Genomic DNA, 17,436 nt, shown 5'->3' on the forward strand with positions numbered 1-17,436 from the left:
CAGCATGAACAACCACAAAGATATTTCACTTAAGATAAGAAAGTCCTTTGCATAATCTAAGAATTATTAATTATACTAAATTTCAACTAGCAAGTATACTTCCTTTTAATATTTTATGAGGTGAAATAGAAAGATAAAGCATTTCTGTAGCATACAGAAGTACAAAAAGTACAAGGAAAAGCATTTGTGCCTTTGTTTAAGCTGAGAGTTAATATAGCCTTTTTTTTCTAAGGTGGCAGATTAACGCCTGTTAGCAGGCCTCCGCCATTTGGATATAACAAAATAGTAAATAAAGATCAATGGTGTGAGCTTTAATTCAAGAAGGAAAATGGTAATCCACTGGAATCATGCAGGATACTCCAAATCCCAGAGACGAGAATCCCACCAAACAGTCACTGTGATGGCATCTGGCTGATGAAAGTAAGTGAAGCCCCAGTACATGAGAGAGAAAGACAGCCTCCCTCAGTGACTCACCTTTCCACTGGAGATCAGAGCAACTCAGGCTGAGGGAGAATTTTTTTTTTCTCCCAAGCCCTGAAGCTAACCTGGGGAGAGGGCTGGAGACACTGTGAGGGAAAAACACTAGAAGAAGCTGCAGACACTTTCCCAGACATAGGACCAAGCACAGGATGCCATTTTTAATCTGGGTACGTACAAAGTCAGCCATTCTAAGCAACCCAGCTGCATGGCCTTACAAGCATTTTACTCTTGGGCCAGAGACTAGAGCACCTGCTCGGGAGCAGGATAGTAGTCTCCACAGCCTCCACCACTTCTGAGGTGGAAAGCACCTCAGAAGTAGGTACTGGAATTATACTCTTCCCTATTGCAAGCTTGGAGTGGGAGGAGAGCTGCTACCACTGCAGTTTCTCCTGGGCAATGAGACTTGCAACCATGGCCAGCTTGGCAATCTGAAACTGAACTGCGTGTGCCATCACTTGGTACCCCTGCCTGTTCCCCTGGGATCAAGGTGAAGTGGGGTCCCCTCTGCTACACCCTCAGGCAGAAATCCAGGCATTCAGGGCACTCACTTGCCTGAACCAGCAGCCTGAATCACTCATCTTTCATGGACAGAGATCATGGTGCAGCAGGGTCATCTCCACTCCACGCCCAGGCAGATGTCCAGACCTTTGGAGCAGCCACTCACCTTGATTAACAGCCTGACCCACTCCACCCTTCCTGTGCAGAGATCCTGGTGCAAGGGGGCCCTGTCTGCTACACACCTAGGCAGATCTCCAGGTATTCATAGCACCTGCTTGCCTGGTCCAGTAGCCTGAGTCATCCCACCTCTCCTATGCAGAGATCTTGATGCAGGGAGGCCCTCTCCACTCCATGCCCAGACAGATCTCCAGGTATCTGGAACACTCACTTCCCTGGATTAGAATTTTAGGCTGCCCCCCATCATTGTGCAGAGAACCTGGGGCAAGGAGGTTTCCCAGTTCCATGCCTAGATACACCTCTGGGCACCTGGTGGCTGCCTAGTGGATTCTCCCTCAGCATCAGTTCTTGTACCTGCCACTGAGAGACCTGTAGATGGATGTGCCCAGTCTGGCCCCACTCTTCATGGCCCCTGCCCTCCCAGACTGTCCGAGGTCAATGCTAAAGAAAAATATCTTAAAGGCAGCTAGAGAAAAAGGTGAGATCATGTACAAAAGGAAACCCTTTAGGCTAAAAGCAGACGTCTCAGCAGAAATCTTACAAGCTAGGACAGACAAGGGGCCTATTTTCAGTATTCTTAATGAAAAGAAATTCCAATCAAGAATTTCATACCCTGCCAAGTTAAGTTTCATAAGCACAGCAGAAATAAAAGCTTTTCCAGACATGCAAGCATTAAAGGAATTAGTTACGACTAGATGACCATTACAAGAGCTCCTTAAGGGAGCTCTAAACATGGAAACAAAAGACCAATGCCAGCTACCATGAAAAACACACTTAAGCACACAGACCCTATAAAGTAACCACACAAAAGAAACTACAAAGCAACCAGCTAACAATTTCACGATAGGATCAAAACCTTACGTATCAGTCAGAGACAGTGACTCATGCCTGTAATCCCAACACTTTGGGAGGCCGAGGCAGGCAGATCACTTGAGGTAAGGAGTTCATGATCAGCCTGGCAACATGGTGAAACCCTGTCTCTACTAAAAATACAAAAATTAGCCAGGTGTGGTGATGCTCGCCTGCAGTCCCAGCTACTCAGGAAGCTGAGGCAGGAGAATGTCTTGAACCCGGAGACAAAAGTTATAGTGAGCTGAGATTGTGCCACCGCACTCCAGCCTGAGTGACAGAGCAAGACTCCATCTGAATAAAAAAACCCTCACATATCAATATTAACCTTGAATGTAAATGGTCTAAACACTCCACTAAAAAGACACAAAGTGGTAAGTTGTATAAAAAACAAGAGGCACGTAACAACACCCATAGGCTCAAAATAAAGGGCTGAAGAGTGATCCACCAAGCAAATAGAAAACAAAAAAGAGCACAGGTCACTATTATTATATCAGACAAAAAGAACCCTTGTACACTGTTGGTGGGAATGCAAATTACTTCAGCCACTGTGGAGAGCAGTTTGGAGATTTCTCTAAGAACTTAAAATAGAACTACCGTTTGACCCAGCAATCCCATTGCTGGCTATATATCCAAAAGAAAGAAATCTTTCTACCAAAATGACACACGCACTCCCATGTTCATCACAGTACTATTCACAATAGCAATGACATGCAACCAACCCAGGTGCCCATCCACAGTGGACTGGATAAAGAAAATGTGGTATATATACACCATGGAACACTATGCACCCATAAAAACAAAGAAATCACGTCCTTTGCAGCAACACAAATGCTGCTGTAGGCTGGTATCCTGAGTGAATTAATACAGGAACAGAAAAACAAATACCACATATTCTTACTTTCAAATAGAAGCTAAACATTGAGTACCCATGGACATAAAGATGCCAACAAGAGAAAATGGGCACTACAAGAGGGATGAGGGTGAGAGGAAGGTAAAGGCTGAAAAACTAACTATTGGATATAATGCTCAGTACCTGGGGGTACTATGCATTTGTACCCCAAACCTCAGAATCATGCAATATACCCATGTAACAAACCTGTCTGTGTACCCCTGAATCTAGAATAAAAGTTGAAAAGAATAAAAAAAAAAAAAAACATGGCCTCTTTCTTCAAGAAACACCATTTTTACTTGAAAGAATAACTGACAGCAACTATAGTTATTCAAACTGGGTATCTGGCAGACTTTTTTTTAAACATAAACTAAGCATGCCCATCACTTCAAGAAAAACTAACAGCATGTATTTGCCAATGGTAAAACTTAAGTTTTCAAGCAAAAATTTAATTTTGGAAAATTCATATCAACCACAATGGATGAGATGCTTAGTTATATCAACGAATATGATTTTTTATCTTCTATAATGAACAATGTTTCATCTGTATGACAGCAAACCAATATTTTCCAAATAACCAATGTATGCTGTAATATCACACGTATGTTAAAGAGCCATTCAAAGTGCGAGGTATACCAATAAACCCTAATGAAATATTCCAAAAAGTTCCTTGTGGTTCCAGATTCCATCAGGCAGCTAACCTCTCAGAAAGTACCATGTGCTGAGTTTTAGTGTAGTATCAATTATCTGAAAATACTATTAAAATGCTTCCCTTTTTTCCAACTATGTATCTGTGGAAGGCTAGATTTTCTTCATATACTTTCACAAAAACAACATATCACAACAGATTGAATTTAGGAACAGATATAAGAAATAAAGACACCGAGGTAGTAATTAAAAACCTCCCAACATAGAAAAGCCCAGAACCAGATGGCTTCAAGGCTGAATTCTACCAAATATTCAAAGAGGATGAACTCAGTAAAGTTGCAGGACACAAAATCAACATAAAAAATCAGTGGCATTTCTGTACACAAATAACTACCTATCCAAAAAAAATCATTAAAAAATCTCATTTACAATAGCATCTTAAAAAATAAAATTCTTAAGAATATATTTAATCAAGAAGGTGAAAGATATGCACACTCTGGGAGGCCAAAGTGGGTGGATTGCTTGAACTCAGGAGTTTGAGACCAGCCTGGGCAGTATGGACAAACCCTACCTCTACAAAAAATACAAAAATTAGTCAGATGTGCTGGCACATGCCTGTAGTCCCAACTACTTAGGAGACTGAAGTGGGAGAATGGCTTGTGCCCAGGAGGCAGAGGCTGCAGTGAGCCAAGATTGTGCCACTGCACTCCAGCCTGGATGACAGAGTCAGACCCTGTCTCAAAAAAAAAAAAAAAAAAAAAAAAAACATACATACACTGAAAACTATAAAACATTGATATAAGAAACTGAAGGACAAAAATAAATGGGAAAATACCCATGTTAATGGACTGGAATAACTGATGTCATTAAAAATGACCATACTACCCAAAGCAAAATATGGATTCAACAACATCTCTATCAAAATTCCAATGACTTTCTTTATAGAAATTTAAAAAATTCTGAAATTCATGTGGAACAACAGAACACATCAAATAACCAAAGCAATTCAGAGGGGGAAAAAAACAGAGTTGGAAATATCACATTTTCTCATTTAAAACTATATTACAAACCTGTAGTAATCAAAACAGTATGGTACTGACATAAAAACAGACACACAGACCAGCAGAACAGAACAGAGAGCCCAGAAATAAACCCAAACACAAATGGTCAACTAATTTTCAACAAGGGTGCTAAGAGGACACAATGGGGAAAGGATAGTTTCTTCGATAAATGGTTGCTGCTGGGAGAAGTGAATTTCCACACACAAAAGATTGAAATGGACTTTTATTTTTACACCTTACATAAAAATCAATTCAAAATAGATAAAAGACCTAAACACAAGACCTTAAACAATAAAACTCCAAGACAAAAACAGAGAGGAAAACCTCTTTGACAATGGCCTTGGCGATGATTTTTTAGATATCACACCAAAAGCTTGGGCTACAAAAGTAAAAATAAATAAGCCAGGCATACTGGCTCACACCTGTAATCCCAGAACTTTGGGAGGCCGAGGCAGGAGGACTGCTTCATTCCAAGAGTTCAAGACCACCCTGGATGACACAGGAAAACCCGATCTCTACAAAAAAATTGAAAATTAGCCAGGCATGATAGGCTGTGCCTGTAGTCCCAGTTACTCATGAAGTTAAGGTGAGAGGATCAATTGACCCTCGAAGGTCAAGACTAGAGTAACCTGTGATTGCTCCAGTGCACCCCAGCCTGGATGACAGAGCAAGACCCTGTCTCAAATAAAATAAAATAAAAGACCATCAGTGTGCTGTATTCGGGATACCCATCTCACATGCCGAGACACACATAGGCTCAAAATAAAGGGATGGAGGAAGATCTACCAAGCAAATGGAAAACAAAAAAAGGCAGGGGTTGCAATGCTAGTCTCTGATAAAACAGACTTTAAGCCAACAAAGATCAAAAGAGACAAAGAAAGCCATTATATAATGGTAAAGGGATCAATTCAACAAGAAGAGCTAACGATCCTAAATATATATGCACCCAGTACAGGAGCACCCAGATTCATAAAGCAAGTCCTCAGAGACTTACAAAGGGACTTAGACTCCCATACAATAATAATGGGAGACTTTAACACCCCACTATCAACATTAGACAGATCAACGAGACAGAAAGTTAACAAGGATATCCAGGAATTGAACTCAGCTCTGCACCAAGCGGACCTAATAGACATCTACAGAACTCTCCACCCCAAATCAACACAATATACATTCTTCTCAGCACCACATCTCACTTATTACAAAATTGACCACATAGTTGGAAGTAAAGCACTCCTCAGCAAATGTAAAAGAACAGAAATTATAACAAACTGTCTCTCAGACTATAGTGCAATCAAACTAGAACTCAGGATTAAGAAACTCACTCAAAACCGCTCAACTACATGGAAACTGAACAACCTGCTCCTGAATGACTACTGGGTACATAAAGAAATGAAGGCAGAAATAAAGATGTTCTTTGAAACCAATGAGAAGAAAGACACAACATACCAGAATCTTTGGGATGCATTTAAAGCAGTATGTAGAGGGAAATTTATAGGACTAAATGCCCACAAGAGAAAGCAGGAAATATCTAAAATTGATACCCTAACATCACAATTAAAAGAACTAGAGAAGCAAGAGCAAACACATTCAAAAGCTAGCAGAAGGCAAGAAATAACTAAGATCAGAGCAGAACTGAAGGAGATAGAGACACAAAAAACCTTCATAAAGTCAATGAATCCAGAAGCTGGTTTTTTGAAAAGATCAACAAAATTGATAGACCGCTAGCAAGACTAATGAAGAACAAAAGGGAGAAGAATCAAATAGACGCAATAAAAAATGATAAAGGGGATATTACCACTGACCCCACAGAAATACAAAGTACCATGAGAGTATACGATAAACACCTCTAGGCAAATAAACTAGAAAACCTAGAAGAAATTGATAAATTCCTGGACACATACACTCTCCCAAGACTAAACCAGGAAGAAGTTGAATCCCTGAATGGACCAATAGCAAGCTCTGAAACTGAGGCAATAATTAACAGCCTACCAACCAAAAAAAGTCCAGGACCAGACAGATTCACAGTTGAATTCTACCAGAAGTACAAGGAGGAGCTGGTACCATTCCTTCTGAAACTATTCCAATCAACAGAAAAGGAGGAAATTCTCCCTAACTCGTTTTATGACCAACATCATCCTGATACCAAAGCCTAGTAGAGACACAACAAAAAAAGAGAATTTTAGACCAATATCCCTGATGCACATCGATGCAAAAATCCTCAATAAAATACTGGCAAACCGAATCCAGCAGCACATCAAAAAGCTTATCCACCATGATCAAGTGGGCTTCATCCCTGGGATTCAAGACTGGTTCAATACATGCAAATCAATAAACATAATCCAGCATATAAATAGAACCAAAGACAAAAACCACATGATTATCTCAACAGATGCAGAAAGGCCTCTGACAAACTTCAACAGCCCTTCATGCTAAAAACACTCAATATATTCGGTATTGATGGAACGTATCTCAAAATAATAAGAGCTATTTATGACAAACCTACAGACAATATCATACTGAATGGGCAAAAACTGGAAGCATTCCCTTTGAAAACTGGCACAAGACAGGGATGCCCTCTCTCACCACTCCTATTCAACATAGTGTTGGAAGTTCTGGCCAGGGCAATCAGGCAGGAGAAAGAAATAAAGAGTATTCAATTAGGAAAAGAGGAAGTCAAATTGTCCCTGTCTGCAGATGGCATAATTGTATATTTAGAAAACCCCATTGTCTCAGCCCAAAATCTCCTTAAGCTGATAAGCAACTTTAGCAAAATCTCAGGATACAAAATCAATGTGCAAAAATCACAAGCATTCTTATACACTACTTACACACTAATAACAGACAGAGAGCCAAATCATGAGTGAACTCCCATTCACAATTGCTTCAAAGAGAATAAAATACCTAGGAATCCAACTTACAAGGGATGTGAAGGACCTCTTCAAGGAGAACTACGAACCACTGCTCAATGAAATAAAAGAGGACACAAACAAATGGAAGAACATTCCATGCTCACGGACAGGAAGAATCAATATCATGAAAATGACCATACTGCCCAAGATAATTTATAGATTCATTGCCATCCCCATCAAGCTACCAATGACTTTCTTCACAGAATTGGACAAAACAACTTTAAAGTTCATATGGAACCAAAAAAGAGCCCGCATTGCCAAAACAATCCTAAGCCAAAAGAACAAAGCTGGAAGCATCACGCTACCTGACTTCAAACTATACCACAAGGTTACAGTATGGTACTGGTACCAAAACAGAGATATAGACCAATGGAACAGGACAGAGCCCTCAGAAATAATACCACACATCTACAACCATCTGATCTTTGACAAACCTAACAAAAACAAGAAATGGGGAAAGGATTCCCTATTTAATAAACGGTGCTGGGAAAACTGGCCAGCCATATGTAGAAAGCTGAAACTGGATCCCTTCCTTACACCTTATACAAAAATTAACTCAAGATGGATTAAAGACTTAAATGTTAGACCTAAAACCATAAAAACCCTAGAAGAAAACCTAGGCAATACCATTCAGGACACAGGCATGGGCAAGGATTTCATGTCTAAAACACCAAAAGCAACGGCAACAAAAGCCAAAATGGACAAATGAGATCTAATTAAACTCAAGAGCAGCAAAAGAAACTACCATCAGAGTGAACAGGCAACCTACAGAATGGGAGAAAATTTTTGCAATCTACTGATCTGACAAAGGGCTAATATCCAGAACCTACAAAGAACTCAAACAAATTTACAAGAGAAAAACAAACAACCCCATCAAAAAGTGGGCAAAGAATATGAACAGACACTTCTCAAAAGAAGACATTTATGCAGCCAACAGACACATGAAAAAATGCTCATCATCACTGCCATCAGAGAAATGCAAATCAAAACCACAATGAGATACCATCTCACACCAGTTAGAATGGCGATGATTAAAAAGTCAGGAAACAACAGGTGCTGGAGAGGATGTGGAGAAATAGGAACACTTTTACACTGTTGGTGGGACTGTAAACTAGTTCAACCCATTGTGGAAGACAGTGTGGCGATTCCTCAAGGATCTAGAACTAGAAATACCATTTGACCCAGCCATCCCATTACTGGATAAATACCCAAAGGACTATAAATCATGCTACTATAAAGACACATGCACATGTATGTTTATTGTGGCACTATTCACAATAGCAAAGACTTGGAACCAACCCAAATATCCATCAATGACAGACTGGATTAAAAAAATGTGGCACATGGAATACTATGCAGTCATAAAAAAGGATGAGTTCGTGTCCTTTGCAGGGACATGGATGCAGCTGGAAACCATCATTCTCAGCAAACTATCACAAGAACAGAAAACCAAACACCACATGTTCTCACTTATAGGTGAGAACTGAACAATGAGAACGCTTGGACACAGGAAGGGGGACATCACACACCAGGGCCTGTTCTGGGGTGGGGGAAGCGGGGAGGGATAGCATTAGGAGATACACCTAATGTAAATGACGAGTTAATGGGTGCAGCAAACCAACATGGCACATATGTAACAAAACTGCACGTTGTGCACATGTACCCTAGAACATAAAGTATAATAAAAAATAAAATAGAGACATCAAACTAAAAAGCTCCTGCACAGCAAAGAAAACAAATAACAAAATAAAACAGCAGCCAACAGACTGAGAGAAAATATTTGCAAACCATATATCTGATAAAGGGCTTAATATCCAAAATATATTAAAAGATTTACACAACTCAATAACAGAAAAACAAATAACCCTATTCAAAAATTGGCAAAGGACTTGAATAGATCTTTTTCCAAAGACAACATAAAAACAGCTAACAGGTATATGAAAAGGTGTTCAACATCACTATTCATCAGAGGAATATAAGTCAAAACTATATTAAGTTATCAACTCACACCTGTTAGGATGGGTATTACCAAAAAGAAAAGAGATGACAAGCGTTGGTGAGAGTACAGAGGAAAGGAAACCCCTATACTCTGTTGGTGGGAATGCAGAATGGTCAGCCATTGTATGAAACTGTGCAGAGATTCCTAAATAAATTAAAAATAGAACTACCATATGACTCAGCAATCCTTCTTATGGATATATATCCAAAGGAAATTAAACTACTACCTCATAAAAATATCTACACTCCCATGTTCATTGCAACATTACTCACGATAGCCAAGATTTGTAAACAACCAAAGTGTCTACAAATGGACAAATGGATAAAGAAAATGTGGTGTGTCTGTGTACACACACACACACTCACGCAGAGAATTATTATTCAGCTTTTTAAGAGAGGGAGAGTCTGCCATTTGTCACAACATAGATGAATCTGAAGGACATTATACTAAGTGAAATATGCCAGACACAAAAAGAAAAGTATTGCATGATCTCATTTATATGTTAAAAAAAAAAAAAAAAAAAACAGTCAAATACACAGAGATAGAGAATAAAATAGCAGCTACGAGGGGCAGGAAGGGAGAAAATAAGAAGATGTAGGTTAAAGGATACAAAGTCACAGATACATAGGATCAATAAGTTTAAATAGCTAATAGATTACATGAGGGCTATACTTAATATTGTTGTGCTGCATTTGGGATTTTTGCTAAAAGAGAAGACTTCAGGCATACTAAAAGTACCTAAAATGAGCACCTGTGTGAGATGACAGACAGGTTAATTTGCTAGACTATACCAACCTCTTCACTATCTACCTATCTATCTATCTATCTCAAGGCACCATGCTGAACACCTTAAATACATACAATAAAATTTAAATAAAAAGAAATAGATAAGAACCCAGCTCATTTCTGCAGACCTCATTAAGCTGACATTAACAAGACCTGCAGAAAAGTAAAACAATGCTACTCCTTTCTAAATTTTTTTTGTTCTAGAAGAATTATTACTCATAAATATATGCTATTATGTTAAAATGTAATTAAATTTTTTAATAACCCAATATTTTTTAAATTTGTGTTTTAATTTCTAATATAGTAAATATTATAATTCATAATTTACTTAATTTTTATGAGCTTAATGGGGTCCTGAGACCAAACAAAGTTGAGAACTGAAGATACAGGAAATTACTAAACAAATAAAAAACGAAGAACATATGATAGCGCAAACCAGTTTCTGGGGTGTTTTTTTTTTTTAGGTTCAGCAGGTATGTGTACAGGTTTGTTACAGGGGTATATCATGATGCTGAGGTTTAAGCTTCTATTAATCCCATCACCCAAATAGTGAACATAGTACCCGACGGGTAGTTTTTCAACACTTGTCCCCTTCTCTCCCTCTCTCCTTTTGGAGTCCCCAGTGTTCTCACCTTTCTGTCTATATGTACCCAATGTTTAGCTCCCATTTATAAGTGAGAACATGCAGTATGTGGTTTTCTGTTCCTATGTTAATTCACTTATGATAATGGCCCCAGCAACACCCATATTGCTGCAAAGGACATCTCTCTCTTTTTTATGGTTGCATAGTATTCCATGGTATACATGTACCACATTTTCTTTATCCAATCCACCATGTATGGGTTCAGTTGATTCCACATCTTTGCTAAGGTGAATAGTACTGCAATAAGCATACAAGTGTGGATGTCTTTTTGTTAGAACAATTTATTTTCTTTTGGGTAAATGCCTAGTAATAGGACTGCTGAGTTGAATGGTAGCTCTAAGTTCTCTGAGAAATCTGCAAACTGCTTTCCGCAGAAGCTGAACAAAGTTACATTCCCACCAATAGTGCATAAGTGGCTCCTTTTTTCTGCAGCTTCACCAACATCTGTTTTTCAGTTTTTTAATAATAGCCATTCTGACTAGTGTGAGATGGTATCTTATTGTGATTTTGATAGAGGAAACAAGTTTTAAGATGGAACAGACAAAGGCAAATGACTTCTTGAATTATAGATTTAATTTGAACTTGTTATCAAAAGAGATAAAAAGGTTCTAGAAGTTTAAGTTATTTTAATCAGGCTTTTAAAAGCAAACCATGAGAAGATATAATTAAGAAGTACTTCACTTTTATGAGACTATTTATTTCAAGAATCTTATTGTTGGGTACCTAAAGATGAAGAGAGACAGAACAAGACTATAAAGCACTTTTAAGGGATACATGTACTTCCTCTTAAACCTCTTCATTATAAATGATGTGGAAGAGAATAAGGAGAAAAACTGTTTAAAATGTAATTATTTCTATTATTCTAACTGCTAAGATACAGAATAAGGTGCTGAGTAAAAACAAACTAGATACATTAGTTGCAAGACTATTTTTGTTATTTAAATCACTGGTAATATTACCATCTTGCGGCAAAATCTAGTATTGCAATTTTGAATGACAGAATCTTAGAAGTGTTCACCATGCCTTTTTTTTTAAGATGGAGTCTCACTCTGTCGCCCAGGCTGGAGTGCAGTGGCGCGATCTCAGCTCACTGCAACCTCTGCCTCCCGGGTTCAAGTGATTCTCCTGCCTCAGCCTCCCAAGTACGTGGGATCACAGGCATGAGCCACCACGCCTGGCTAATTTTTGTGTTTTTCTTTTTTAGTAGAGACAGGATTTCGCCATGTTGGCCAGGCTGGTCTAGAACTCCTGACCTCAGGTGATCCATCCACCTCGGCCTCTTTTGATAGAAGACAGTCAAGTATTTTCCTCTTCCATATCTACCACACCCTCATGCCAACCATAAGTTAAAAAAAACATTTAGCATTCTGTAATAAGTAAAACAGTGATTAAGAAAACAAAAGTCCAAAGGAAGGTTATTTAAACAGAGAAGGGGATGCCCCAATGAAATAGCAGTTAAAAATTAAAGCATAGCCAAAAACCCAACTGATGAAAAATGTTTCAATGTGTCAACAATTAAAACTGCCAAGACTAATTCTTACAGAGCATAATTATACTTTATAAATGCAGTATTCAATAAAACTTGTATTTGGTAATTCAACATTCATTGTTAATTTATTCAGTTTTATATGTTAGAACTGCTGCCACATGTAAATTCTCCCACTTTGTAATAGAAGAAGTACAAGCATCCTTACAATGTTCTCTTCACCTTGGCCCATGTAATGTTCATGTGAATTTTTCCAAGCATGCAAAGAACTATCTACTTATTATTGATAATCTAACCCAAAATCTACCCTCACTTCTTGCAGACTACTCTGTTGAATTTCAGCTAAACCCAGTAAAACTTGTTTGTATGTGAGTATACATTTATGTATACACACGAGTAGCATAAAGATTATAAGAATCAGAGGAGAAAGAAAGGAATCAACATACAAAGATAGAAAACTCTAAGTTTTATCTTTTATTAGCTAGCCCCTTCCAGTTTAAATTGATAAGCATAACGTGGACAATATTTCCCTTCAAAGCAGAAGTCTAGATTGCTAAGTCCAAGAATAAAGATAAATGCACATGATCAATTTCTAGCCACCATTTTATATATCCAAAACAGTGAGGTAGCCTGAATAATCTCCATATTCTGAACTCTACATTCTGCTCCCAATACATCAGATCTATAACACACACAAAAAAAAATAAGAGAACGAGAACACACAAACTTGTGAGCTCTCATCTTTCCCTCTGCCACTTGTAATCCTTGACTAGACCCAATCAAATTATCTGAAATTACCAATGGGTGTTTCCAACAGGCAACAAACTGTGTGACTTTCCTTTAAAGAAAGGCTTTATCATCTTTGTAAAATTTAATATTTAAAATAAAAACTAGTTTGAATAACCCGAGTTTTTAACCAATAATTACATGCGGCAATGATTTATACTGTGTTCATTTAATAGAAATGATTTAGGTGTCCAAGCCTTCTCACCCTAAGAACATTACTGTCTAACTGAAAAACAACCCTAAATGAGAATTTGTTCTGAAGATACTAACAGTACTCATTTACTAACGGTATCCAACCTGTTGCCGATTGCAATGTTTGGTGCAAGCTGTGTGGCAACTGAAGAGTAAACAGAGGTGATTGGATGCTATTTCTGAAGAAGTCTTCTGTTGCTTTAGACTGCAAAACCTTGGTTTCCCAGAGCTGCAGAGGAAAAAAAAAAAAGTTTGCTATAAAATAATATATACATATATAATGATACTTCTTTTTTTTTCAGTTTCTTAAAAACTAACTTGTCATCCTGATGGCACAATGAATGGGTAAGTACTAAACTATAATTTGAGAGATCAGAACTGCATCAGTTTTGTATGCCAAAAAAACAACAAAAGACAGGAAGAAAAAGTTATATCGGCTACAAACCTGCTTCAAGTCTTTTAAAACTTGTTCCTCTACACCTTCTTCAGCAAACAGATTCCGAACTCCTTCAATTACATCTTCAATTACAGATCTGTAGAGTTTAGGCTATATAAAAGCAATTGTCAAAGTTTTATTTTATTTTATTATTTATTTATTTATTTATTTATTGAGACGGAGTCATGCTCTGTAGCCCAGGCTGGGGTGCAGTGGCACGATCTCAGTTCACTGCAACTTCCACCTCCTGGGTTCAAGCAATTCTCCTGCCTCAGCCTCCTGAGTAGGTGCAATTACAGGTGCACGCCACCATTCCCGGCTAATTTTTGTATTTTTAGAGAGACGGGGTTTCACCATGTTGGTCAGGCTGGTCTCGAACTACTGACCTCATGATCCACCCGCCTCAGCCTCCCAAAGTGCTGGGATTACAGGCATGAGCCACCACACCCAGCCTGTTACAAGTTTTGACTTCTCAAGTTTGAACATATTTAGCCTTAAAAGATATGCAGTGTATACCTTCTAGTCTTGTAAAGTTACCATAAAAACTTTTACTAAGTACATTCGTATTCCCAATATAGTCTTAGCTTTCCATAAACTGTGTTAGCTTCAGACCCGTAGTTTCAGCCTATCTACAAGACTGAATTACAGGACTACAATAACATATGAGCTAATAATCTCAAAGATGTATGGTTATTGTCATGTTACTTGCCTTTTGTGTCAGTATTTAACCTCCCCAACTCCTTTTAAAAGGGAAATTAATGTAAGTCAGCTGGAAATAGATCTTCTGTTTTCAATTTACCTTTTTATCAAAGTGGCCAACGGAGAATTTTTTAGGGTTCACTATATTATTTCCACAAATATAAATAAACTCCAAGCCAGAAGACTGGGGTAAGCACTTAAAATAGAGCAATCAAAGCCCATCTCACTTCCGAAATACACAAAGTCCAAAAAATATATTTTCTGGACCATTGTCAAATACAACTGCTCCAAAATGGATTTCCTACTAGAACCAAAGAAGGGCACAAATGACCTTACCCGTCCAGTGTGCATATTGAAGAGACCAAATAACATTCTAAAATACCTCCTAGTCAAATGTGCCATGACAACAAAGTTAAGCAGATTTCTTCCCAGATTAAACACTAGTTATAGCAAAACAAAAGAGGGTATGTGAAAAAACTCAGCCCTTCAAATCTACATAAACTATGCCCCCAGGCCAAAACGGCAATGCTATGTGCTGACAATACTGACCTAGCGGAAGGTCCACCGGCAAGAAACAGCAAGCAGGAATTTAGTTGAGTTGCTCTTATTTCAAATTGCTTAATGAGGCCAAAATGAAAATGAAAATTGTGGCACTCTAGGATTGCCTTTTCATACTACCCACTAAATAAATACTCTTAAATACTCCTGTACATGCCAAGAGTAGCTATGCGGTTTTTTTGTTGTTTTTTTGTTTGTTTGTTTTGAGACGGAGTCTTGCTTTGTCACCCAGGCTGGAGTGCAGTGGCACAATCTGGGCTCCCTGCAACATCTGCCTCCTGGGTTCAAGTGATTCTCCTGTCTCAGCATCCAGAGTAGCTGGGACTACAGGCGTGCACTACCTCACCTGGCTAATTTTTTGTATTTTTAGTAGAGATGGGGTGTCACCATGTTGGCCAGGCTGGTCTCAAACTCCTAGGCTCAAGTGATCTGCCCACCTCGACCTTCCAAAGTGCTGGGATTACAGGTCTAAGCCACCATGCCCAGCCCCCAAGAGTATTTAGTATTTAAAGCTATGCTTTAAACTAATCCTTCTAAAGACCCAGGGTAAGCCTATATGAATAGGCCAATCAGTAACATTTAAATAATGTTATTCACAAGCACATGCATTAAGACTAAATGCCCCTAAATTCGTTGCGTCTTCTAAAACAGTTTATCCTGATAAAGGCATACTAAATTGATACTTCAGTGGTAGTCCCAGCTAGTGTTATCAAGCTTAACACTGACGGAAAAAACTCTTAGGGCTAAAAACATCTTAACACAGCAGTAGTCAAAAAGTACCATTAGAACACAATTTTTCAAAAATCAAAACACGTATTGAACTTATTTTGTCTTCTAGGACCACAGACTTTGTATTGCTTTCCCTGTTATCTTTATTAAAACTATGTCTAGTCCATCTTAACTCCTCTGTTTAAAACAGACACTACTTCATAGAATTCACAATCAGGTAAATTGGCAAACCTAGTAAGCTTATATTCAGGCAGAGTATAGGTATTTTAGGTATCTTAAAACACACTATCATAAAACAGATATAATTAAAGTAGCATGTCTCTAAATTAAACAGAGCTTTTATACTGCATGATAACCGGAACCCATAAAATTACACAGATCTGGACAAGCATATTGCCTTTCACGAAATGTGAAGTCTGTTGAGATGAATTGGTAATAAAGATTAATCCTTCATTTTTGTTCTTTGATTCAGGTTTTTAAGATTGATGGTTTCCTAAGTGCCACTGAGACTAGAAATTCTCACTGTGCAAATTAAGTGTCCGTTAGGGGTAGGAAGGTAATGTAGGTTGTACACTTAAGCATTAAGTTGTTAAAGGACAAAGAAATGGGCGGGTAGGGAAAGATACTAAAAACATGTGGGGAGGTAACATGAGAATCACATTGTTATTTCAAGCAGTAAATAATACAGCTTGGAATTAACAATGTCCACGGTAAAATTAACACAACCGAACTTGGGGGTTTTGTAACATCTAGGAAACCAGGAGGGTTGAGGGGGAGTTCCACCTCTAAACACCCCAACTAGATAGCCTCAGTTTTGGTGAAAAGAGAAAAAGGACACTTGTTGTTTCGGCGGAGCTGGCCCAACTTCCTGCTGAACTACTGGCCCTCATCAGCTTCCTCCAACACAGAGGTGAGGAAGAGCCCCAGCCGCTAAAGAAGAGGGTTTATGACAATCTGTAAAGTGTCAGGGGGAAACAAAAGGGTGTGCAGGGTTCGGCTGCTGTGAACCAGGAGTCCCAGGGCGCTCCCTCTACACAGAGCTTGAGGTCCTCCTTACCACCGGGTTGAAGCAGGCCATGACAGCACCTCCAGCACCTGGCCCTTTGCGCCTGCGCGGCACTCAGTGCACGCGGAGGGAAACACTGGGCACGTTTTGAACGATGTACGCCAGGTGCGCAACCGCGGAGAACGCCGGGGGTGTGGCTGGGCAGAAGAGAACGTTAATAGATGGAGCAGGCTTAACTGGAGGCGGGGCCAGGGCGGAGAGGCGGTCGGCCTGTGTGGGAAAAGAGACCCGCTAAAACGGATGGTTAGGTTGGGTCTAGCCGGTTTTGGGCCGTTCACAGGTTGTTTCCTCAATCTGCGAAAGATGAAGAAAATCGAGGAGGGGCAACGCAGGGGTAGATCTCAGTCTAACTTCAACTTTGAAGAAGATGGGGAAAGCAAAGAGGGGAGACTAGTGGTATCTGTCCTCTGCATTTACCAATTTTCATTCTTGCCCCTACACCCCACTCACAGCTGAACTCCATTTTTTGTTGTATAAAAATATAACAAGAGCCAAATTTTTCTAAGACTTGTCGGCATGGTACAGCGGCATCAGCAGCA

General features: G+C 39.0%; 1 protein-coding gene across 1 annotated transcript in view; it reads right to left on the minus strand.

The window, feature by feature from the left end:
* GTF2A1L (general transcription factor IIA subunit 1 like) overlaps positions 1-16,960 on the minus strand; it is a 60,831-nt gene extending 43,871 nt beyond the window's left edge. Inside the window, exons 1-3 of the mRNA XM_045369352.3 lie at positions 16,889-16,960; positions 13,855-13,956; positions 13,515-13,638 (exon numbers count right to left, since the gene is read on the minus strand). Coding sequence (XP_045225287.2) covers positions 13,515-13,638; positions 13,855-13,956; positions 16,889-16,909 — 247 coding nt within the window. The 5' untranslated portion in view covers positions 16,910-16,960. The remainder of the gene's footprint in view (positions 1-13,514; positions 13,639-13,854; positions 13,957-16,888) is intronic.
* Between the last annotated feature and the right edge of the window lie 476 nt (positions 16,961-17,436).

This window comes from Macaca fascicularis, chromosome 13 (genome assembly GCF_037993035.2).
Source record: "Macaca fascicularis isolate 582-1 chromosome 13, T2T-MFA8v1.1".
Taxonomy (NCBI): domain Eukaryota; kingdom Metazoa; phylum Chordata; class Mammalia; order Primates; family Cercopithecidae; genus Macaca; species Macaca fascicularis.